Source organism: Athene noctua, chromosome 5 (assembly GCF_965140245.1).
Source record: "Athene noctua chromosome 5, bAthNoc1.hap1.1, whole genome shotgun sequence".
Classification (NCBI taxonomy): Eukaryota; Metazoa; Chordata; class Aves; order Strigiformes; family Strigidae; genus Athene; species Athene noctua.
Window position 1 is genome coordinate 22,041,283 of NC_134041.1, and position 26,215 is coordinate 22,067,497.

The 26,215-nt window shown below is 39.2% G+C and overlaps 2 protein-coding genes across 7 annotated transcripts in view; one reads left to right on the forward strand and one right to left on the reverse strand.

Moving 5' to 3' along the window:
- Window positions 1–12: 12 nt before the first annotated feature.
- Window positions 13–21,226, reverse strand: DPH5 (diphthamide biosynthesis 5). 2 transcript variants are annotated; one of them, XM_074906679.1, is made up of 8 exons: window positions 21,010–21,110; window positions 18,882–19,019; window positions 17,781–17,905; window positions 14,348–14,456; window positions 4,236–4,356; window positions 2,352–2,391; window positions 1,172–1,275; window positions 13–260 (listed from the first exon to the last, which is right to left on the reverse strand). In XM_074906679.1, the coding sequence occupies exons 2-8, from the start codon at window positions 18,996–18,998 to the stop codon at window positions 37–39; spliced, it is 840 nt and encodes a 279-aa protein (XP_074762780.1). In that variant the 5' UTR covers window positions 18,999–19,019; window positions 21,010–21,110; the 3' UTR covers window positions 13–36. The 2 variants fall into 2 exon arrangements, with proteins under 2 accessions (XP_074762780.1, XP_074762779.1); XM_074906678.1 differs by lacking the exon at window positions 18,882–19,019 and having other exon boundaries at window positions 21,010–21,226.
- A 253-nt stretch (window positions 21,227–21,479) lies between these two features.
- Window positions 21,480–26,215, forward strand: part of LOC141960726 (putative oxidoreductase ZK1290.5) — a 50,155-nt gene continuing 45,419 nt past the window's right edge. For all 5 annotated transcript variants that reach the window (XR_012633686.1, XR_012633687.1, XM_074906681.1 and 2 more), the window contains exon 1: window positions 21,480–21,595. Coding sequence is in view for 3 of the 5 variants with exons in the window: in XM_074906681.1 (XP_074762782.1) it covers window positions 21,511–21,595 (85 nt within the window). In the remaining 2 variants the exon portion in view is untranslated. The remainder of the gene's footprint in view (window positions 21,596–26,215) is intronic.

Consider the following 26,215-nt stretch of genomic DNA (forward strand, 5'->3'; position numbering starts at 1 on the left):
TTAAAGATGGAATAAAAATTTAAATGCCTCTTTTATTTAAGTGGTCCTTTGAAATGCATTATTTTCAAAACTGGAACTATCTACAGAAAAAAGCTTAAGCATTTCTAATTCCAGAGGATGCATAGTGCCAGTAACAATCAAAGAATGTAGTGGACCCCCTAAGTCCACTGTGGACATCTGATAGAGTGTGCCTGAAGCAATCTTCTGATCTGGAGCACCCACACGTGCGAGGCCAACACAAATTGTGTTTTCAGTAATTTCTGTAAGAAAGAAGATTAAATGCTTAATTTGTTGACTAATGGTCCTATCATAGAGAAAAAAGTACTCAAAATGCTTAAACCTTAACACTGCTTTCTTAAACCTCCAATTAGTAGGTCATTGGAGCAGCCTAGAAAGAAGCTTGTTCTTTAAAGAAAATAAAGCTGTATATTAGGGATGTTTATAAGCAAAAATGGGAAGGCAGCAGAAGTAGAGTATGAAATTCATTCAAGAATTGTGTTCACTTTGAGGAAACTGCTGCTTCTGATTCATTCTATATAAAGGATAAAAGGCTTTTTATTTTAATAGTATTTAAAGCATTAACTTTTAAAAGGAGGAATATAGCTAGATGAACTTATATTAGAATTTTTCTGTGACACAAGTGCGTCATCTTTATAGCTGCTATGATTTCACCCTTGGTCTCAATAAACATCTTTCACAGTTTGCTTTTGACCAGTGTTAAGAATTCAGGGTCAAAATCACAGTTCCGCATTGCTGGGTTACGCTAAATTTATGCTGGTATTCACATAGAGCAGAGTGTGACCAGTCTAAATTAAAAGTAGCAGAGATACTTGAAGCTTGACTGATTGAAAATGCTCAGAATCCTTCCACCTCCTGCACCTCTAATGGATCAAAGAGCTCACAGTTAAAAGATAGATAGAAACAGTGCAGGGTTACCAAACTGAGGCTTTGATTAAACCTCCAGGAGCCACTAGTGCTCGTTCATCTGTGCTCACTGAACTACACTATGTTCAAGCTCTGCTAAATCCATCTCATGACTAGGATTTAAGGCAGCCCAATTCCACTGCAGAGCAAGAGAGCACCACGATTAAGAGGAAAGGAGAGAGTTCAGAGGCTCATCAGTGTGACTTGAAAGGGGTAGTAGCATATAGAAACATTGCAGTAATAGTACCTGGTTCTTCTCCTTGGAGCCTCCTGTTTTGAATAATGGCAAGAAGCTGTTCTGCAGCCTGAGTCACACTCATGTAGCGTGGTGGCTCATAAATCTTTCTTCCTCTGCAGGGAAAGAAAAGTAGACAAATTTCACATATAACCCATTTCATTATCCCTAGTGTTCTTACTGTTTATTTCAAGAAACCTCTAGACCAGCAAATTGAATTTAAACAGGCCCAGGGTCTCAGGCTGGGCCTTTCAGACAAGAGTGGAATTTTTAAGGAAGACAGAAGTTTCTTGTGCTCTCCCCCCACCTGTGAAACAGCAGGGCCTCCAGCTGGCAGATCATTTGAATCCTAAAAGCAAATTCAGCTGCTGCAAGCAATATGCAGGTTTTGCAGCTACTCCTGAAAGATTCGACTTAAAATTCAAGGGCGAACTACTGTTTTTCTCTCAAATGCCCTGTAGACAGATGATTACAGACTAGAAATATATTCTTAAATGAAATGCTGCTTTCTTTGCCAACTGTGGATTCAATCAGATTTTATTTTGAAGCTCCAGAAAAAACAAACCTCAATGATACTGTGAGACTTCACAAATGTTAATTTAGACCAGAGTTACAGCATTTGTATAATGTAACCAGTTATATTCCCCACTGTTAAAACATAACAGATTGCAGAGAGATGACAAAAATGTGGCAAAAGCTTTTTTGAATCCAGTTAAGTGAGATTCAGAGTGTTTTCTATATATTGCTTATTTAGCTGTTTAAAAAGGGTGGTGTGTGTTCAGTACTTCATACTGTTTCTAGCCAGCGTAAGGAAGAATAAATTCAGAACGCCGTTTCAGCTATTAATCTATTTCAGGATGGACAGAACAGTAGTAAAATAACACTTCGTTTGCCAAGCGGAAAGCCTACCCCATTCTGACTTAATGCTTCTCACAGAAAGAGTTAAAAAAAAAATTATGCGCTGCTGCAACTTCGTTCAGTTACTGTAACTAAAGCCAGGTCCTGTTGTAATGAACAAAAAAGTTCTGCTCCTTTTAAGAAACAAAAGACCATGGCCACTGAAAAGTACAAGAGAGAGAAGGCAGGTAAGTTCAGTGTTAGACTGTGGGCAAAGAAACTTTGTTCCTTGTACAAAAAAACCACTTTGTAAATACAGTGTGTGTTTCTATATATTTTCAAAATTGTGACTCACTTCATTAGATTCTCCAGAGACTGCTCCTTCACTTTAATATCTGTAGAACAAAACAGATATTAAAACACAGGTTCCCAACAAACTTGCCACTTAGTTTTCTAAGTAGGTAAAGCTTAATTTAATTAGCAGATTCTATAAACTTTAGAACAACATTTTAGCCATTACAAGAAAAAAGAATATGGATTACTTTCTACTGTTTCGTATGTTTATTAATCACAAAGTACTGTGATTTTATGCATGTGATTTCACCCCAAAATAGGGCACGTTGCACAGATTTCAGAGCAACATAGATGAATAAAAATACTGCTAAGTATACAAATAGCAGGCATATTTACCATAGGAAAGCTAAATGCCAGCATGTTTAAGCACACCAGGGTATCTGGACTACTCTTAAATTACGAGTACATTCTGGTCACAAAAGGTACAACTATGACTGATCGACAGTGATTACATCATTGCCATGCAGGAACCTGACTTTCGTTAGCACTTCCTTCCTGTCCCAATCAAAATTTAGAACAATCTTCTGTTAGGGGAAAAAAAAAGATTTGGTCAAATAAAGAAAGGGTCAGGGAAGATGGAACATCTGCAATTTTATGAAACTCTGATTGATCACAATCTCTCCAAGAGGCAATAGAACGTTACCTGTATTCAAATATCCCAAAAATATTATCACAGTGAAAGCTGGATACATTTTAAATCTTGATTTTTTAAAAAAAGTATTGCTTAAGTTATAGAATGAATTCCTAAGACAAAGTGACTGAAGAAAGGGCTTTAAAATGCAAAGCTTCAAGATTCTTAGTGCACAGTTTTCCAAATAATTTATACATCCATGAAGTCACTTTGAAATCAGAAGTTTATCAACACTAACCTTATCTGCTAATCTAATCTATTATAATCCTTGTTTAAAACACTTGTGAAGTCATCCTTCTTTAAAACAAATTACTAGAATTCTGATTTTTAGCCAATTTTGAAAACAACTTTTCAAGGCATTGAAAGTCTGATGTGCAGTGATGCTTACACATTTAAATTGTTTCCTGCTCAGGATCCTCCAGTTACCACAGACTTTGTTTTTACCCAACATATTAATTTATTTAGCACTGAGAGGTCCCAGCTGTGTCTAAAAGATGATACAGAAAGGTATAGAACTATACATACAAATATGCAAGTGCCTTAGAGTTGATTTGGAGGCAGTTCCATAATCTTTAAGGAGTTACCTAGACTAGTAGAGTTACTTAGAAAGGGGCTTTCAGCCAAGGACTGTTGGGTAGGATAAAGATCAGGCAGCACCAGGGGAGAGCCTGGGGACAGTGGCCAGCTAGAAGCAGTATTCCATTTCAGCTCCATCATCAGCAAGGATTTTGTTACAGCATTGAAGCTTCTCATGTGACAATCGCCTTCTGACAAAACATCCTTCGATAAGATAATTTAGGAAAAAGACTATCACCTTACAAAATAGAAATGTGGCTAAATGTACAATTTAGCTCCCCAGAAAGCCAAACATGTTGAGCTCTAACCTAATTAAGTCAGTAAAAGATAGCTGCTATTCACTACAATCTGATGGGGATCCTGAGCCAGAGCTAGCCTAAAATCACAGTGATCTTCAGAGCAAATATAGGCTTCCTGCTCCTATTTGGCTTCTACAAAGGCATCATTTCTTACAGATTTTCTGAAGAGGAATTTAATTCTTGGCCGCGGTGGCATGAAAAATGGCTGAACTGACTCTTCAGTACACATACACTAACATTCTAATTTTTGGTATATTTTCAAAGATACCTGTTAGCTAAGAACATTTGTTTTATCGCAGACTTCATCTTATTCCTATCGCTATTGTCTCTGGATGCTGTGGAAGATGGTAGCTAAGGAACCGACGTAGCTGCTGCTTACCAAGTAAGCACAGGGTGTGCATTCCATTCTGCCTGTTCTTCTCGATCTTGTCAAAAAAGCTTTCTGGCTTCCATGTATCTGTCCAGAAAACTACAGAAACAGTCTCTCCAAAATTGTACAACTGCAAAACAAAGCAAATACAGTAACACATATAGAATTAAAAAAAAACCCAGAGCATGCAATAAAATGCTGTGAAAATCATGAACAACTGGCAACACTGAAAAGTCCTGAGCCTAGGTAAGAAAGAAGTTTCATGCCACAGGGAAAGTACTCTCCTATAAGATGCCTGAGTTTGTTCTTTCATAGATACATTACAAAACATTGCATTAAAAATAATGCTTCCCTTTAAAAAAGCTGCCCTATGCTTCTCTCCCTTGACTAGTTTTAGTGCGTTCCTTTGCATTCCCTCCTTTCTTTTTAACATAATTTGTAATTAGTGGACTGTTTTTTCTTCATAATAGAGAAGTGCTGTTGTTCTTTTACTTTCCAAACAGTAAAGCATGGTAAAGAACAACTAATGAACTACCTGTGAAGTTTTTGCCTATCTCTGCATCCACCTTTCCAATGTATATAACTGACTTCCAATCTACCTTCTATTCTTTGTAACTTAACTGTGAACTCCTTTTAAAGGCAAAAACTTTGTGAGATTAGCACCAAAATTATTACTTATTATTTTTTACTTTGGTTAAAGCTAAGCAACTTCTAATAATTCCATAATACTTACAATGTACTGATTCTACTGATACAGTAGTATTTGTATTAAAACAGCACTTCCCTGCAGATGAAAGCTGTATCATGCAAAAGAAGTTAACAGTCTAAAGAGAGGGTGGATATGAAGATCTGAAGACAGGGACAGACTGTGCATGAATCAGAGAGGTGCAACATTTTTTATGTACATATGGTAAGAATATTGTTAGCAGATTCTATGTCAAACATACTGACTGATTTTATTCTCAATCTTAACAGTATATATTACTGTAAAACCTTAATCTCAGCAAAGACATTTGAAGCAATAGTCTTGCCAATCATTTCCAGTGATGCAAAAGTTGAGGTTGTATGAAGTTGGCTTGGAAGTTTTTGTAACCAACTTCAAAACGGGCAAAACCATGCATCAATTTTGGTCAATTCAGCTCTGGGATGGGGCGATCCCAGATGAATTTTACCACTTGCCAGTATTCTGTCTGCTCAAGTCCACCAGAGAAACAATGGCCATACAGACCAACCTCCCCCCTTTCTCTGTAAACCTGGAAGGAAAAACTGCTTTTCCAAGCCCACTACAGGAGGCACTGTGTGTGCTGTTAGTAGAGAAGAGGACCCTATGTAGAAGCAGCTCTGGCAGCTCTGTGCCATCTGGGGATTCCCCTACACATACTTATTTTACTGTGGCATTGGGTTGTGGTTTTAACTCCTTTACACTGGCAGAGCAGAATTTGAATCAAAGCAGAAACATGTTTGTTTTCAAGGGACCAAATGCTCAAATTTTAACCATTCTTGCTGATAGGAACAGTGTTTATTCAAAGATTCCTGGAATATTACTGAAAACATTTCCTCTTTTAAGTATTTCATTCTAGCACAAGGAAAAGAACACACAGCGTACATTTCACAACCTAAAGGTTCTTGCAGTAAACTAAATAGAGGTTGAACCAAATGAATTGCTCCTGATGTAACTTTTTAACTATTTCAAGGCTGAGTGGCTGTGTTTTAGAAAAAGAAGCTACATTTTGACTGTTACTCATGTGGCTTGCTAGAACTTTTTCCATTTTGTACCAAATCTGAAACTATTAGAACAAAGAGTTTCTCTTTCTTCCCTTCACTGTTAGAGCATCTGGGAGCAAGTTAACCTCTCATGTTATTGGTAGTATACTTTCAGTCATCAATGACCACTGAACTGTCTGGTAACAACCCAACTAACTAGCTTACCATCTGCTACCTGAAAGCTTCTGCAGTCATTTCCCAAAGAGCATCAGCCCTCCTTCAGGACAGAAAGTGGCCTCAATTAACCTCAAATCTTATTCCCGTCTCTTCGGCATTTTGATAACCTGGAGAGAACCTTCCACCTCTGCCTTTTGGCTAGAAAAAAGATGTGCAGAAATGGGCAAAATGTTATCATCTGTTAAGTATTTTGTTGGGCATTAGATCTTTTAAACCATTCTGCTACATATTAAAAACAAGTTGGGCATTCAACTTTATACCCTACAGCATTTGTTCTGATTGTTATTTTTCTCTTTTTAATTGATCATTACAAAGATTCTCCATCATCTTTGCCAACAAGAAGTTAAGCAAGTTATGCCTTTTGTGCAAGCACTGCCAGTCAGATTCACTGAATCTGTCCTTTGTTTACCAGGTTTTGCATTAAAACTTAAGTCTGAACGTCAAGAAAGACTAAAACCTTTTTGTCATAAACGTCTTGTCTATTCAACAGAAATAACTTCAGAATGTTTTAATGAAGTATTGCTATCACAGAAAACTGTACTTACAAGTCTCAAAAAATACACTTGTTTTCTCAGCACCTGGACAGCACAGAAGTAGCTTCTACACCAACAAGATGGAATGGAGCATATTTTATTAACTTCCTAGAAATGCCTTTGCAACTTATACCTCTCTACTAACTAAACTAAGGAAGAGATTTCCTAGTATTAATGCATACATGTTTTTACTTTAATTTAAAGAGGGGAAAATACTACTTTGGAAACTTTCTGGTACACCAACAATCTATGAATGCTGTGGAACTGAAGCAATAAATGGATACCCCTATTGTGCTTGACTGTTTGTAACCAATTACCTTACAAGCACTCCAACAGACACAAACAAATATTTCTTTCTCATCCAGCACTTGATCTCTGCAGACATGATATTTATGCAAACACAGGCACTGCTCCTTCCACCAGAGCAAGATTGCACATAACTATATCAGAACTTACATTTTTAACTCTCTACCTGTATCTCCTGAAGATTTAGTTTGTTCCTATACAGTTTCCTGTGCTGTGTTCTAATTTCTACTTCTTGAAATCTAGTGTGAGTTTTCAGATTTTCAAGAAAAGCCTTGCTGCTGAGAAAGCAGAAAATACCAAAAATTCCACTATTATCCTAAGGATTCAGCAGTTACAGCGGTCAGCAGGTCCACTAGAGTCAGAACCCACTGAAATTAAATTATTTCCACCAACCATAAAAGACTGAATAGGGCCCCAAAATTCCATAAATCATGCTTGTTGGAATAAAACTGTGATGTGTTTGTTAATCAAGGTGGATTACAACACAACTACGGATTAATGTCATGCTTTGAGAAGTTTAATAAGACAATGAAGAGCTCTGTATATTTTCAGTGAAACGATCATGCTGTACAGTTGCTGGCACAGCTTTAAAGAGAGGCAACAGCAAATGAAGTTTCACAGCGGTCTTCTGTGTGCTGCACTCTACATTAAGCAGATGTGGTTTAGGAGTGGGCAAGATCTGTTCTGTACAAGCTAAAACATCTCAAGCATCACACTTGCACTAATCATCAGATTTGTTAGAGTGCCTACACTCTGCTCAGGCACAAAAGTGCTAGTATTTCAGAGGGGCTCAGTGAAATGGTTGGACAGACATTTCATGCTCAGCTTGGTAACTAACTTTCTTACCTTCTCCCTAATGCTCAAACACTTCACAGAAAAATTTCAAAAGGTCATTTTGAAAGACCTCAGTCTTTGGAAACACCCCTCCCCCCGCCCAAGTAGTAATTGGCTTAAGCAAAGCTTTGTGCATTTCAAATTTTGCAATGCAATAGCTGAAGTCAGGAAAGGAAGCCAGAACTCTCTCCTCCGAGGCCATGCTGTCTCTTACTTGAGTTTTCTGTCTGTCACAAAATACTGCAGAAAGCTGTTCTTCAGCTCACACTTTCATCACCTCTGAAAAAGCTAGAACTTCCTATTTCATTTTAACACATAATATGAAAAAATGTCTGACAACTTCTGGTACTGAGGTACCTGGTTTGCAGTTAGTATTTTTAACCCTTCTGTTAATGACATTTCTTATTTTACTTGTCTATATAAGCAGAATGGATTACAAATTGAGAGGCCAGAATAAACTATGGGCAAAAAAGTGCTGTACCGTTACCTCAGCTTGCAAAGCCTTCATGCAAGTGAAATTTCAATGAAACTACTGATCAACTTCGTTAGTGGCCAGTCTGAATAACACCAGACACCTGAAGCTGTCCAGATCAACAGTCCTCACTTAAAATACTGGTGTGGCTTATCACCACAAAAATATAGGGCATAAAAAGAAGGAACAAGCTGAGACTAAATAGGGAAATTAAAAAAGGAAGATCCTCTATCCCCTCTAAAAAGTACTAAAGCAAGCAGGAGAGAAGAGCGAGATAATATTAAAGGTCAGTAGGGGAACAGCTGCAGAGAAACCAAGAAGTAAACATTTCAAAATACAGACATTTATTTTTACAGCATCTTTCCCAGAATTATTGCTGTATCAGCTGCAATGGTGACAAAGCAATTCTTCATTTATGAGCCTATCTCCTTTCCTAAAATTTCAAATGGCTTCAGAACTGGATACATGTCAGGAAGAAGCTAAAAAGGAGTCTTACTACATTTTTCAGACCTGGCACCTGTATACACATGCAAATGCCTTTAAACCCTGTAGGACTGAAATGCTACTCAGCTATGTTTGGTGTTGAGATGGTCACAGGTTACACTGCAGATAGTTCTCCCAGGGCAAATGGAGATACTGCACAGCCTGATCACACCCCACTGACAAGACACCAAGAGGCTTTTTCTCCTAAGGTTATTTGGACACCGTAGAGCACATTGTTTTATCCCAGCTTGCTTCTTGATAAATCCCAATGAACATACACAGAAAAGCTAAGACATGTTTTGTTTATCCTTGTTATAAGAGTTTTGACATGATGCTATGCAACATTCATCCTCAGAAAAAGGAACCTTTTTCCCCTTATCCTCTATAACCAGTTAACAACCTTCCAGACTATATACATCAGACTAAAGGGCTCCTACTGTTCTTTATACTATATACTGTTGCCAGGGAACAGCTTAGGAAGTAGGACAATCATCAACAAAGAGGCAGCAAGAGGCAGTCAAGCTTCATTTTTTTCTTGTAATTGGTCATATGAAACAACCACGAGCCTAGCTCTAGCCCTTTACACTATCTTATTTTAGTACCACAGACCTTTAGCAACTTTGAATGCCTCTCATGAGAAACTTCACAGGAAATTGAAAGTTTCTACCATTCACACACATGGGGCTATGACTCCTTTTTGTACTGGAAGCTGACAGATCAGCTCAGCTATCCCAAAAACCTCCAGTCCCCTTAGTACATGCCAGAGAGAAAGGAACTGTGAAGAAAAGGATGTTTGGGTGAGGGAAGCCCACTCCACATGATTGCAGTCTTCAGGAGGCAGATGAGACAAAAATCACATAAAAGCAGCTGAAGAACACATTTTTCTCTTGGCTGCCTCCTGTATCAGCACTTAGGAAATAGCCATTCCATAAGCAGAGCAAAATTCATCTATCAAAAGACTCAGAAACTCCAAACAAACTTGAACAGGGCAGGATTTTCCCTCCAAGGTAATGTCACCTTATCTTTAATAACTTTCTAAGACTCTTCCCAGCAATATCAAACAATGATTCCTTCCCTCCCTGGTCACTTGGGTTATTAATCTGAAATTAAAATAACCAAATGGAGAAAAAAATCTATTCTGATTAAATGGATGTTTCTGGGTCATGTTTGCTGGCACTAAATTGAACAGCAATTGTCAGTAATGAAGTTCTGTGACTAGCACTGATTTAACCTTTAATTGGTTTGAGAAACAAATGCCAGCTTCTAAAAGGCTCAGAAGTTGTTAGTAAGTGAGAAAACCAACCAGTGATATAAAGCAGTTTGTTTTAACTGTCAGTGAATAAAAAACATTTTGCATAGAGCCCCTATTAGGGCAAAGAGTATTTTTGAAGATTAGGGTACAGAAGGTGGAACTCAGAGGTTCTGCTCCTGCAGCTACTACAGGTTTTCTATTTGACTATGAGCACAGTGAGTAATGGTAGCATTTTTCAGCTTCCTTATCTATAAGTAATATTTTTCTGCTTGACACTGAAAATGTACTTACCTGTTCAGTACAGACTCAAAAATAACATAGTAAGCACTGCTTTTGCATTTAAGTGATCAGCTAGTAGTGAAAAGAAAAACCCTATTTTATAACTGTATTTGTCTTATAAGAATTAACTGGATTGCAAACAAAAAAATCGAGATGAGTCACTGAAAGAAACAAGAGGGCATGCAGATGTTTGTTCTGAAGCTATTCAGGTGGAAAGTGGGTATGTCTCAAAAGAAAGGCAGGTCTTTGCCGTGACATGTTTTTTCCTAGCTGCCCCACCAAAATATAAAGTAAATGCTTTCAAAACTAGCATCACCACTCTCCCAGAAATGAGTGGCTCATTTTAGCCTGTTGTCTCATCCCGTGGCTTGTCTCCAGCTTTGCACTTCAGTCCTCAATCCTCTTTTTCTAGAGTAATGCCATTTCAAGCTATTTCAAGTTGTATCATTCCTTCACATGCATCACAGGTCAGTATGATGCAGAGTCTTCCTCATGTGTTTGACCATCTGTACTGCTACCTCCAAGATACATTATGAGAACTGGCTCAGAGAGAATTCTGTCCTGAGAGAACTACTCTGGTCAGTGACCTTCCCAAACCTAACCCAGATGTCATGCAGGTTAGGAAGGAAGGAAAAAGGTGTAAATTAAGAGATTCTGAGTTTTATGCCGCTTTATTCTAGCACTAAAAACCTTAGCAATCAGCCCTATTCTGAAAAGCTGAGTGTAGATACAGATAAAGCCATGGAAGTCAGGCTGGGCTCTCCCTTTGTTCTCAGCTCACAATACTGAATCCTTGTTGGACAGAGCCAAGGTGTGTCATGCTCGCAGGGCAGCTGAGCAGTGGTTAGAACAGAGGTAAGCTGGTCACCTAAAATACTAATCTTTCCAAAGCTACAGAACTACAGTGTAGCTGCTTCTCAGGAAAGCTGAACTCACTAGTTACCACCCACTAGAAGTGCTCTCTTAGAATTTCAGCCTTTCCCGGGGGACTTCTGTCCCCTCTCCCTGACTACCCTGGCAGCATGCGTAGATACCAAACTGCATATCTTTCTTCACTGGTGGTTGTTCCCCACTACAACAGGAGTCAGAGTAACCAACATACATGTTGGATTCCAGACAAGAGAGGTGAACCTGCAGAGAACGTGCTAAGAGGCACTCAGACAGAGGCACTTTTCCTGTCTTCTTCCCTGCTAGCCATATTCATTTGTTATTGAGGGAAAAGATGTTCTTCAGCCTGGAAAAAAAAATCTTATACAGCGAAGCACAGCAGGAATAGTGTAAAAGAGGGAGCCACAGCAAGTCAGACTAATACTTTGCTGAGTTACACTATCCCCTGCTTTCAATAGCTATAGCTCATTGTATCAATCTGTGAGAACTTTCTCAAAGTTCTAAAAGTTTAATTTTCAAAATGAAAAAAACCCCGTTCTTTGTACAAATACAATCCTCACCTGCTCAACCTTCAAAACAGCCACACTGATTCTGTTAAATGGGCAAGACAATTTAAAAAAAAAAAAAAAAAAAAAAAATTGAAAATAGATATTCACCCTTCTTTACAATTTGGCAAGAAATATGTCCATGAATTGAAGTCAACAAAACATCACTAATGCTCTACTGACTTCAGTAACTTACTACTGTACAGGAAAACTGCGCAACTACTAGAAAGTTGTTGGCTGCACAGAAACATTGCTCTGATGACAAAGAGACATGTTCTTTTGTGAACAGGCTGGGCTGTAGCTGTGTTTTACTGAGGGTCTAATCAGCAGTTACAGCTCACTACGCACATGGCTTTCAGAACAGCGTATAAAGGTGTTTCCTGTTTTTCTCTAGTAAGAAAGAAAGAGGTTTTGTATCACAATCAGATTAAAACAAGAAAAAAAGCCAAGTCTTTTCTGTGGTGAAGCAAAAGAGGAATCCCTCCTATACTTGACAGCAACTTTGCAATTTGAAACACAGTAACTCCAAAACTAAACTGATGGCAGGAGACAGCCATGAACATAAAGACTGTTGAAAGAATTTATAAACTTCCATCACAACTCTAATTAAATCACAGGCTGCTTTTTGTAAGATACCCCTCACTTGCTGTTTATGCCTGTAAGGAGCAATGAAGAGTTAAACATACAGCTGGTTATAGTCTGTCCAGTAATACAATACGATCACTATTTCCTGAAACGTTTTATACAACAACAGGAATGTTGACTTATGAGAAGGCAGCCCCTCCCAAACCAGAATGGAAAAGGGGACTAATGCCAGAGTGAATAACATCACATTTCCTTCATGGTCTGTGCCTTTCAGCATGGAATAAGGAAATAGTAAACTAATCTCTGAAACTCTGCATATGTGAAAAGCCTTGTGGACTGTTTGCAATATACTTCCAGTTAGTTTTCTGCTTTTTTTCAATTAACCCAGAAGGTCTACACTCCTCCTTCCTATGCCTAGCTGGAGTTGTGGTAGAAGCAAACTTCCAGAAAACTTAAGTCTCTTTGGGAATATGAGCTTTGCATCTTCCTTCCCAATGAATGTAAAAGAACAGTAAAAAGCAGTTAGTAGAAACTACTTGTCAACAGCTTGACAGCAGAAGCTAACTGTAACACCATGAAGCCAAAAGGGGAAAGGGTGAGCCCCAGCCTCAACTCTTGTGTTACCCACCCCAGTAAGTGCAGTCATGCGACAGCTGCCATCTGTCTGTTGTGCATGTAGATTTTAGACACCAAGGAGCCTATTTCCTTCCTATGAGATAATTTTGCCCAAGCCTTACAGCAATAGGCAGGTATCACCAAGAAAGTGCTCACAGGAAGAATTATAAAGACTGAATCCTGTGCTGCATTCCCTTTAGCATTAGCATTCAGACCTCAGAACAGGTGTCTATGCAGTGTTGCTGAACTGCCAGTTCAGACAGGGCTCTGGCATTTCTAAACCATTCAGATGCCAGAGATAATACCCAACTTAATACAACAGATTTTCTCCTGTCGGGCAGCATTGAAATAGAACTGTTGGAGTTTGTCAGTGTAAATTTGAAGGTGTCAGTTGTTTGTCAAAATTTTAAAAAATGGCGTTCTTTTATGTTAAGCTAGGAAGGAATGCTTCCTCCTTAAGTGATGAAAACTTAATGTTCAAACCCCCAACTCTTTCCTGTAGTACACTTACAATCCAGTGCTTGCTTTTGGTTTTGGTAAAGTGGGGGAGTTTGGTTTAGGGGTTCCCATACACAGGGAACCATTTTGAACCTTGAGAGGGCACATTCTATGTTAAAGTAATGAATGAAAACAAGAGGGGGAAGCTTCAACTAATTTGTATGTGATTAGTTATGACATATACACGGCCGTAACATTTTTCATGCCGGAAAAGTAGTAATGGTAATAAATATATGTAATAAAAGTAATAATTGTATGTGTGTAAAAGGAAGTAGCGAAGTATTTTCTTGGGAGACACTAGACCTTTTCTACTTTAGCCATTCAAGAATCACAAAAACTGTCATTTGTTCTTCTAGTCCTTGGCTAGGCAATCCCTCCTCTCTTGGCAGATGGACAGAAAGTGAAGACAGGTCAACCTCAGAGAGAAAGAATGCATCATATAGAAGATTTTGGAATTAGTTAGGATCCGAGTTGGGCATACAGACAGGCTTGTGCATGTATTCGTTTTATGACAAGACCAGCATATTTCTCAACAGGCTAACAATCTAATTTAAAATAAACTTATCAGGTGACCATCACTAATAGAAGGAAGCCAATATGAGCAAACCTTTATTTGTAAAATAACTTAAACATCAAAGTCTCCTGAGGCAGAGGGAAGTTAGAGATCAGAGAAGAATAGAAGTATTACTATTCATCTGCACATGCACTCATCAAAAGGGACTTTCAATGACATGTAGCACTCTGAAAAGGAAGTGTTAACAAATTCTGACAACAGAAGTGTACAGTTGCTACAGATCTTCAAACTTCAGATTGCAACATGCACATCTGTAGCAGGCTCACCAACTCTTAAGTTTAGCAGCTGTGGAATAGCATATATACAAAAATGTTACCTGTAAACCACAGCAGCCCACTGCATTCATTATTGAAGCATTATGAATGACCTTGTAGGGAATCCCCAATTTTACTGCACGTAGTACTAAATCACTGTGCGTCGTGGCCCTGTGTTAAGAAAAGGAAGGAATTAAAGATCAAAAAGATAAAGTGACCAAGTGTAACTAGCATTATAGTTTGTTTTGAAAGTAAAATTAAACCCTTCACAACTAGGGCAATGCAGAGGCACCAAAAGGGCAACAAAAACTTGACTAACTGTTATGGGAAAGTAAAAACTCCAATAAGGCTTCCATATGTTATCTTCCCCAGCTGAAAATACAGGCACCCTCAGCATGCTACGGTTGTTTGCAGCCTTCTGGCATCATTAAAGCACCAACACAATTGTTACTTTTTAAAGTAGCCTTGGCAAGTACTTGAAAAGGAAAGTTCCATTTATCCTTTGTCTTCTGCAGGTGTCTGTTGGACATCTGTTGAACTGTAAAGGTCAACGCTATTTGGCATAGACTTCAACAAAACTCCAATATTTCCTTATTTGCTGCACAGCCAGGCCTTCGCCCATCTGCACCAGTGCATGCCAGGAAAGCAACACACTCAAACAAGAACTCTGAACAGACGGAGGTAAACTGCATGCAGTACTTCTGCATGGGAAAAAACATCCTTAGACTAAATCAACCTGTATAACATTTAAGCCAAATTACTCGAATTAACAATGCCTAAGTTTGAGTGATCAAGTTTATTCTGAAATAATTAACAAAATTCTAGTTAAGCTTAGAACTAAATTTGGCTCCAGGTCTAATGCTCCATAAACACCTTGCAGTGGCTGGTGCAAGAATTACTGGGCTTGTAGTTAACAAAACTGGGATTAGAGTTTTAAAATGGTAAGCATATTTATAGATCCAGCAAATGTCTGAACTGCAACAATGTTTACATATGTATCTTGCTTGCATGTATGCTTACATACATGTTAGGCACTCCATTTTCCATGTGAAATATGAAAACATCCCTAACCCTTGCCTAAATTTATCAAACCCAAACAATGGTCTTAGTCATCTCATTCCCAAGATGTAGCACACATTTCTGTGTGGCCATTCCAGAGAAGGAAGCAAAGAAAGAAATCACATATGTCAGTAAGAATAATTAAATTGTAAGACGACTTTCACCCTGGCATGGTTCAGTTACCCTAACAGAATTCCCCTGATCTTCAGTGTGATAATTTTGACACTACATGTCTCACTAGCACCAATGGGCAGATCAGGTGCTTCAGACCAGAAAACCAATGTGGCAGCAGCTAGCAAGACTTGTAAACATCATTTAACCAATCATTTAAAAAAGAAATTTCACTGGAGGAAATAAAAAATACAGGAATCTGAATTTGGGAAATCGGACACCCTGATACAAAGACTCCCAGACCTAGAAGAATGCAGTAAAGAGATCTAAAACAACACTTTGATTAGTAAACAAACTATGCACCTGACTTCCATAAGCAAAGCTGATTTAACAATGCCTGCTCTAAGAGAAGAGGGGACTAATTCTATGGCCATGTATTATTCCTTTCACATACATAGGACAAGGAGCACTAGAGGATTTTGTGGTTATGCTAATACTGACCAAGGGATCAGCTGGCTTTATTCATTGAAATTTGCTCCAGCCAGTATTTTCTCCCAATAGATCTGTCCATAATGGCTGTAGCTAAAAGCAGAAGTGCCCTCATGAGCACTCAGCTAATACTAGCAAAGGCTTCATAGTCAGCCCTCTGTACCCAGAGCTATACTAGTATTTTCTGTCACTGATACAGATTTTAAGTTTTATGGGATGTAACAATATGAATGTTAGCACCAGCTTAGATGAAGGTGGGCTTTGAAGTATACTACTAAAATTGTCAGGTTCCTCCTAGCACATCCATAGCTGTTATCACATAAGCAGATAAAAACTTGCAGTGAACAGCAGTGACAATGACAGGGGCACAGCTTGTTTTACCACTCATTAACCACCAACACCTGAGATTTCCCAGGGCTGCCAAGTACTCTCCTTACCTGCAAATATACTTGAAACTCTACAATCTGCTGCAGTCACATGGTTTATATCCTCCTGCCATATGGCTTCTCTTGGGACAAAAATATTCAGTACTCTTTCCTAGTAACCTCATGAACTCCTAAATCCTTACAGCTCTGTGTGGGCATAGGAGCAGTTCTTGCTGCAATATTAAGAGCTAAGAACATAAAAATTTAGAGAGAAGCAACTCATTCAAAAATAGGGTAGTCTTCTACAATGATGTAGTATGTTATTCCGGACTGAAGTATTTTGACGCTGAAACTAATGATAACTGAGGCAGATCAAGATACTGCTTACAAGCAGCATTACATTTCAATACATGTAAATTGTGGTTTTTTTTTTTTTCATCTTGTGTACTTGTATCAGTCACTGGATCAGAGCACAAGGGTACAGGTAATGTGGCTCTACACTCTACATGATTCCTAATTTTAATATTCACATGCACTGAAAGTATAATTAATATTTCTGCAATACAGCATCATCTGCCCATAAGTACTAGTCTAATATAGTATTCTCTTGCCAATTCCCTTCAACCTGTATTTACATAAATTACCCGCTTTTGACAGATGTGCACACTGCTCCTCTTTTTCATAAACTCTCTCTATTTCTTCACTCACAAATAGGGTGCTCAGTGATTTGATTTTTCTTGTGCCCCGTAACACTGTGGGATAAATCTTGAATCACCAGCTGGAGACTAAAAGCTCTTCTGTATAGCTTGACATTACAGATTGATGATGCCTGATTGAAAAGACAGAAGGAAATCCTTCTGGTGATAGAAAAAGACTATACTTTTCAGCAGAAATAAAAAGTGGAAACAAAAGGCTTAATAAACCAAAATAAGAAGACATTTATAATGACCTGAGTGATTTTAAAAACTAGCACATATCAAAGCAGAAGCACTGTACCACCAATAATCAGTATTCAGTATTCATTCTAAAACAATTGAGCACAAAAGCTGCAGTTTATAAGTACAAATAGCAACTAAAAGAATACTCTCTCAAAACACAGCACATTTCTTATTTATGTAATATTCTAGAATTTATTCTGTTAGCAGATAAAACCTGGAACAAAATATTCTCTATAAAAGCTAACATGGAGAATTAAATGATAAGTGACTGCTGAAGGAAAGATTTATATATCCTGGAGGATCCACATTCCTATCTATAAGGGATATCTAGGCAAAGAAACTCCCAAGCAAGATGAAGTGTATATAACTGCATGCATATTTTTAATGCGGTAAAAAATACAGAGACATAAAAAGTGCTACTTGTCTGAAAAACAGCTTCTTCCTAAAGAATTACAGTTATGGAGCATGGCTCCTTCCTATTGAAAAAAGAGCGATCAAGCTACAGCAGTAATTAAAATGTTGCTTTGTCTTACCCAAAAGGATCACCAACTACAAGAAATGCGACATCACAAATATCAGCTTCTTTTAAAATGCTATCTGCCTCTTGTTCCACCGTTTCTCGGTCAGCCAAAATCAATTCTTTTCCATAAAACTCCTCCTAGAAATTCAAATAAGAAACACCAGAACAGTCTTATTTTACTTAGGAGTGGTTTTGTATCTCTCTCTGTGCTCACTCAGGAGCACAGACACTGGAAAGGCCAACTTTATTATTGTCCCCAGCAGTCAAACCCATGTCTTAGAGAACTCCGCCTCCCCTTGCAAGAATACCTGAGCTTCCCATAAAGCAGCTCCTGAATTGACAAAAGTAGTCAAGTATTCTGATACTGCCTTTGCTTTTTATGCCTTCTGTGACAACTGACACAGAAATAGCTCCAAAAATAGCTCAATCGCACCTGCATACTGAAGGTACCTGGGTGGAATCTAGGTAGTTAATTTAACTGGTCATCCTACTGTAAGGCATCCCCTCACACAAGTCTAACTGTTTAGGTTAGTTGTAATGCTGACATCAAACCAGATACAATACGACACTAGCTGTACCACAACTTAGTGTTTTAGATTTTTTTCTTAGTACATTGTAAATAACTACATCTAAAGAATGATTTCATATTAATTCTTCATCTTCAGTTCTCTGCTTTACTATGTATACAGGTAAACACGTATTTGATCGTGTCCTTTGCTTTTCTTCAGCAGCTTAGTAATCATAGTGTCTCTTTGTATGTTTTAAATGCCTTTATTTCCAGAATCAACCTCTTGTGTAATAAAACTTCAGTCAGTTCTAGAACACGTTCTCTGACCATCTGAACATATCTGTCTCTAAGTCATGTGTCACCATACATTTCACAGGCCCTTTACACAATTAGATAAAGTTTTTTCCAGGACAAAGACCAAGAAAGGTGGTTTTGTTCTAAACAGTATTCAGAAAATTTGTGTGGTATTACAGATATTAACAAATTGATAGAACTATTAAGTCAGTTGTGGTCCAGAAAGATTTTCCTTCAACTTCTCCTGAGACTCCAGTGACAACTTCATCTTTGTCCACAAACAATAATGAATAGACAAGAGAACCATCATACTTGTACAGAAGTGGAGTATTGCTTCCATAAAAAAATCCATTCCATAGCCAGAGTACAATATATGGGACCTCTGTTACTAGGTTTGGTTCCCTTTTCTAAAGATGACTTCTTCACCATTTTTGGTACATTCCTCTATCTCTGCAGAAAGAGAATATTGTTTTCCTTGCGAAACAGACTGCAACCTGTACAGAATCGATAGAAAGGGGACCAGATAAATGTATTGGCAAATCTTGTATCTGTGATTCGGAAAGGTTGACAGCCACCCTGGAGTACTGCTGAGGTCTATACTAAACAAGCTACAAAATTTTGACACCCCATTTGTTTTTATTAGGTATCTTACCCTAGATACACATTAGCAAGTAGTACAGCACAACAGGAGCTGATCTGTAAAGCAAACCACTTGGTGCTAAGAACTCAGTAACAATGCTACATACGTTTTGGTGGGTTTACCACTGGAGCACACTTTAGTGCAGTACTGTAAGCAAATGCACACTATACAACATATTAGGTGCATTCCCAAAGGAACACCTTGCAGTTCGTTTTCATCTAAAGGAATTCATTTGCATGCTTTGAGACTGCTCCACATTGCAGATCAAAGCACACTAGTTAGAAAATTTATAAAAAGCACTCTCCCGACAAAATCTAAAATGTAGACTCACTGGGAGGTCACTGGATCCAAACACGGGGCCTTTCACCAAATTGAGGGATGATTTAGATAGTCAGCACCAAATAGCTTTTAGCATATATTTTAGGCCAACAAGATAAATTAAGCAAGTCATGTCATTTGAATTTTAAGATCTGATTTTAAAAGCATCAGCACAGGAGGATTTCTAGAAAATCCCTGCAGGAAAGGATCTGTTCTGTCCGAGAGCTTTCCCATAACTTTTCATGTTGCTTAGAAGACACTGACCTTCAAATTACTAAGTAATCCATTCAGCACCGGCACCTGTACGTAAACTGGGCTGTATTATCAACATTTGGTGATTAATTCCTATATTCCCTCTTAGACAGTTTCAGATAAGACAACATCTTTTACTTTGTTTTTATTGATTGCTTTCTCCAATTACCTCATCTCTGGGACTTCAGGGTTTCAAAAATAATTATATCAATAAAATACCAAAACAACCCCCCAAAATTAACCACACCAAAAATAGTCAGCATTTCTCTATTATTCGTTTTGGTTTCTCTATTATTCAATGTTTTATTGTTTTGACTGAAAAAAACAGAAAAACATGAAGTATATCTTCATTTCAAAATACAGCAGATATACCAGAGATGGCCCCAAATGATGATGGCCTAGCTCGCATCTGGAAACCACATAATGCTGACTACAAGCCAGAAGTCTCACATGGTGTAATGTACATACAGGTACGCATACAAGTACACTATTGCTATACAACATCCAAGACCCAGAGAGCATCTTTGTGTAGCACTACACAGTTTAGTTGGAAGTGAAATCCCTGTTCTGTGGGTAGGTAAGCTCTTTTTTCAGTATTATTTAAACTTTATCTTCCTATGACCAGTAAACCCATCAGAATTGTAATTTGTACATTTTTACCACTGTCTTCTCCCATAAGGTATGTTTACTTAAAAAAATCTTATCTCTGTGTTGTTGAACAGCCCATCTGTTGACTGAACTGTGTGTGTTCTGGAAGTCTCAAGATGAAGAGACAGCTTGGCCCACAAGGGAACATGAAACTGTGAGACAGTCAAGTTATTATTCCCAGCAGGCACACCATACTACCTCAGGCTGACTTAGAGGTTCAAGGCTCCAAAACATGTATTTTTCTGGTACATCTTTTTAATTTTTTTTGTTTTTAAACAACGCAGGCATTTTTCTAACCATTCTCCAATATTTCAGGGTCTCTATACATTGTTAAAATTTGAGATGAAAACTAGTATCAATATTCATAAGAAGGAAAATTCTATTTTCATTCCAGTCTTCTCACAAGGTAGTGAAATGATTTATCCCATACTATATAGTATGTGGAGCTCATGTACTACTTTTTCCAAGACCACGCACCATTCGTTTCTCCTGCTGATGCTACTGAGCTCCAGCCCCACACCCTCCTCACTCCTGGGTACGACAGGCGTTCGGGCTCTGCCCGACAGCAGTGGCCAGACCTACCAGCGCTTCCTTGCCAACCGTGAGGACAGAAGTGTAGGCCTCCAGGTACACCCTGCGGCACCGCCTCACCGCCTCCAGCCCCTTCACCGTGATGTCCTTGGCATCTCCCAAGCCCAGCCCGACCAGATACAGCATGCCTGGGGAGGCCTTACACCGCCCGGCCCAGTGCCGCCGCCGCCACCACCACCACCTATCACGGGAGGGAAAGGGCGATCAGCCGGGGCGACCCACCACGCCAGCGACCACCGCCACACCCCGAGACCTCGCCTCGCGTCTCCTCGCTCCTGTCACCCGCCTCTTCACACCTCCGCGCCCCCACACCCGCCGCTGAGGGCTCGGCCCCGGGGCTCCGGGCTCCGGGCTCCCGGCTCCCACCTGCCGCCCGCGCGCCGCCCGCGGCCACGCCCCTTCCGCGCTTTGCGGCACCCTGCGGCCGCAGGGGCTGCCGGGAGCTGTAGTGTTCGCGCCCGGCGGGAAGCGCGGGGGCCGCTGCCCTTCAGGATGGCCGCGGCGGGGGGGGGCGGGGCGCACGGCTGCCCCGCGGTGCTGCTCGCTAGCGGCCGGAGCATCCCGGTGCTGGGGCTCGGTAAGTGCCGCGCCTCGCGGCGGAGCCGGCACTGGGCCTGGCCGGAACTCGCGCCGCTGACGCCTCCCTGAGGGACCTTGTGAGATGTGGGGGTCACCGTGAGGCCCGGCCCGGCCGGCTCGTGAGGGTTTGGCCGTGCCGTTGGCCCACGCCCGGGCTCTCCTCGGCGGAGTCGGTGCTTGAGCTTCCTGCTGAGGCTGCCTGCGCCGAGCTCGGCAGCACTCGCGCTTCTCCAAAGGCTTAATTACAACTGCGTGAATCTTCGCGGTCCTGTTAGTTGGGCCCTTCTGGGGCTCCTGCTACCCTGCAGCTTGCCTCGCTGTGGCTGGCAAAAACAAGTGCTTTTCTGCTTGGGACTACAGAGCTCCCCTTTCACTTCCCCCAAGGTGTTTATTATTCGGTGGTTTGATGTTGTGGGTTGGTTGTTTTGTTTGGGGTTTGGTTTGGGTTTTTTTTTTCTGATGAGGTTTAGAAGCAGGCTTTTCTTCAAAGCAGACTTTCAAGCACGAATTAATCTTATTGGCAGGTTTTTTTGTCAGCTGCACCTGTTGCCATCAAAAGCCTGTGTAGGAATTTCTGAGAGTCAGAAGGCCTGTGCCTGGTGGTTGCAGGGACACATGGTCTGTGTGGATGTTGAAAGAATTCAAATGCTGTTCAAGCCTGGCAGCATGCCAGAATCTGGTGCGTCTCTTGGGGTTGGTTTTTTTTTCTTACTGAAAACCAAGGTTTGCTGACATTATATCGAACTTTAACAAACACATGTTTTTGGCTGTGACTCGTACAAATGTGTATGACATTTTTAATATGTTTTTAGTAGAAAAAGGTCTGCCTGAAAATACAAAAATGTAAAGGGAAATTAACTTTTTTGTAACTTACACTTTATTATCAATTGTGCAGTGAGAAGTTCTCCAACAAAATTGGTTAAACACTTAAAGAATTTGTTTTCTAAAATATGAATATGGGGAAAAAATTAGAAGTCCTTATAAAACCATGTTAGTTGTCTGAGTTAATGCTAGTGATAGTTCAGGAAAGCTATTGCATTCAGTCCTAGCAAAACAAGACTACAGGCTAACCAGAATACACTCCTGCAATGAGAATTTGAGCCTGAAAGTGTCTGTAAAATCAGAAAGGATTATTTTTATTCTCTCATATTTTTTTTCCCCACCCCCACGAGGCAAGCAAAGTATTTTTTTTTCCCTCAGCTCTTTCAGAAAAGGCAGAAAGGATTTTCTCTTCTACTGAACTGTAGGTGGTATAAACCCAAGACTGGCTTGCAGTAGGATACTACTTCTAGTTGTACATGAGAATATTTGGTTTATACTATTCTGAATTACAAATATATCTAATTGATGGATTTGCTAATGGTTCAAAAGAGCCAAATTATTAAATGGTTGAAGGCTATTTCTCCAAGTCAGCATAGGGCTGTAGTGTGAGCAGAGGGGAGTTAATGCCAGTAATTCTGTGGTGTTAGAGCACTATCCATGTTGTAGGCACAACAGATGAAGAGACTGTTAACTCTCCCAAAAGGGGAGATATAGCAGAGTGCCTGGAAGGTGTGCTACAAAGAGGCAAACGCCTACCATGCACATACCAATGACCACTGCACACTTGACCAGATCTTTCTGTGTTTTTTTGTTTTTTTCTTATAGTTCTCTTTTTATATAGTTGACATTAATTAATTCGTATTTCTCGTAAAAGGGGTTAATTTATCTCTTGATTAAAGCCTCAGATACTTTTGGCATAGGATTTGAACATCTCTTTCTATCTCTTAAGAGTCTTTCCAGAAGCCTCTTTCATTCATAATGTGTTCTACAACATGAATACCCTTCCCAATCAGTCTTTCATGATGCAGTTTTAACATGGGTCAATTTGACATCCCAGATTTACCGTTATTTTACATAAACATACAAATCAAAGGCACTTATGTTCTTTGTCTGTGACACTGGTGTTAATCAGTCACACAAGTATCAAGCTAAACTATAAAATAAAATTAACCTTGTGCTCTTTTCACCTTTATCCTATGAGTGTATACTGACTTCAGAGCAGTTATTTAGGATTTTCATTAGTACAAAGGAGGGTGAAATTGGAGCTGTGGATTTTAGAGCATATTAAGCCACTTAAAATCAAAGGCCAACTCCTATTGATTTAATAGAGCTGTGTTTTCATCCAGAAATACTGTGAATAGATGGAGCTTGTAATGCTTGTTTCAAAGTACCTGAAGTCGTTTGAGCTGCACATATTAGTTAAAAAGTCTTAGCAACAGCACATCCTCAGCCAAAATACTTAAAAGGCCCAATCTATGAATTTGTTATTTTAGTATCTATTAACCTTAAGAAAACTTGATGCAAATGCCCCTTACACAGTCCCTATAATATGCAAAAAGGACCATGTTGTTTCAGACCGTCTACAGAACCATTTTTTTTTATTAGGGATTGCAGTACATTTCTTAGGTTATTGAAAGAATAAGCTGACTAGGAAGTAGACAGGCAGAAAGACTCCTTTATACTCTCTGCCAAATAGCATGCTGCTTGCTGTCCTTCTGTTGTGTTAGTAAGTACTGAGTAGTTGATTGTCAAGCCTGATCTCAAACCACAGTAAATGGATAGTAACATATTAGCTCAAAAGAATTAAGTTTGAAATTTTCTGACGCAATAACTTCTGTCATATATGGCTTTCATGGAGCTACTCTTGTCTTACAGTGGTGTCATGAACAGCAGGATTTGGTTCTTTGACTTCACTAACCTATTCTTGTTTTGCTAGAGTAACACTTTATGTATTGTTTATACATTCTGTAGCTTTTTGAGGATCTTCTACTAGATAGAAACCAGTCAGGTAGTTTTAAGAAATTCTTGATGTAAGCTGCAAACCATTGAGGATTTAAGAAAAGAAGGGGAAAAGAAAAAAAAAAGCTCAAGACTCATGGCACTTGCATCTGTCATCAAGCTATAAATACCATGCTAAGCAGCCTAACACAATGGGATCTTTATCTATGGTAGGTATGGTAGGTGTTCCCACTTAACTACTCTTTTACAAATTAATGGTTATTTTTGTTACAGCCTTAATACATTAACGTTTGCAGTGCAAAAAATGTACTCAGCTATAAGGTAGAGGAGAACTATCATCAGTGAGGATTCGTTTTCTGCAAGGCCATTTTCTGCAGGATTTAAGATTTGGTTGTTTCTTTGTCATTTCTTATCCCACTAAACATGCAGACGTAATTGTTATCTATGAAAAGTCATCTTTGAGAGGACAGATATGTATGCCGCCTCTGTTGCTAGATAGTCTTTCTAAAAGCTTCAGAGAGAGATAAGTATGCTGTGTTAAGATGGTTGCAACTATCCAGTCATGTCAGCTGGAAGGCAGCTCGGATAGGTACGCAACTTATTTCAAAGTGATGAAACTGCTCGCTTAGCAGCTGAGAGCTGGAGTAGGAGCCATGCAGCATGTTTGTCAGCCAGAACATTTTACTCGAGAGAGAGGGCAACAGCAGCCTAGGATAGCATACTGTCAAAAATACTGTTCTTTCTGTTCAAGCTTCAGTTGTTAAAAGATTATGTTCTCGTAATTTTTTTTAACTGGGCTTCCTTTTTTTTAATGGGTTTCCATGGCATAGCTGCTTTGGCTTCCAAATTTGTATAGAAGTTCAATAAGTTTTTCATGGTCTGATGCAAAAGGGGAAATGGGAAGGAAGGAGGTAAAGTGGTCTTTCATTAGGTTACCATTCTCTTCCTGATGCTCTGTGCTTGCTTACACAAGCTGGTCTTGGTGAGGTGGATCCATTTCCATTAAAGTCTTTAGTGAGAAAGATGGATTAGTACACCAGAGAAGACTATGTATTGTGCAAAACTTATGATCAGTCTGAAAGGTTACTTGGAATAACATGCTAAATTCTGTACATCCAAAACTATGTATTTACTTACAACCCAGTATGAACATATATCTATCTGTCTTGTGTCCAGCAGAAAGACAAGTCTACTAGCAGTGGTAAAACAAGCCAACTTTCCTGAGACACCAACCTGTTATTATAAGGCAGCTCACCTTTGTGTTAGAAAGATGCTGTATAGCTAAAGTTTTAATTAACAAATAAAAGTTATCTGCATCTTGTTTATTGCATGATTATGAAAACCATTGATAACTTTATTTCTTATTGTTCAATTCTAACAGTTGTGTTAGCCAACGTTCATATCCAGAGGGCCGGACATGTTTACGGTCAATGACAGTTTTCATTACAACAGCTGCTTCTGACTAGAATAGGCTTAAGTCTAAAATGAATTGGCATTTTGGCCCTAATACTTGATACAAGTGTAAAGCTATGCCCCAGAGAGTACATTACCTCATAATGGCTTTAGAAAGTTGATACATTCATTATCTTGCTAATAAGATAGCTATACTTTCTTTCCATATTTGCAAGACTTTGTTTATTTAGAAATACAGGGCAAATAACTGATATAAAATGACACTGTTTTGAAGTTGGTGAAGCTGGTGTAGTTATACTTTTCATAGGAGGTACATGTATCTGAGAATCGCATACTTTGTGAGTCTTTGAACTATATTAGAGAATTACATATTGTTACGTTGTTTAACTACAGGATACTTGGTGCTTACCTAAAGCAACATCCT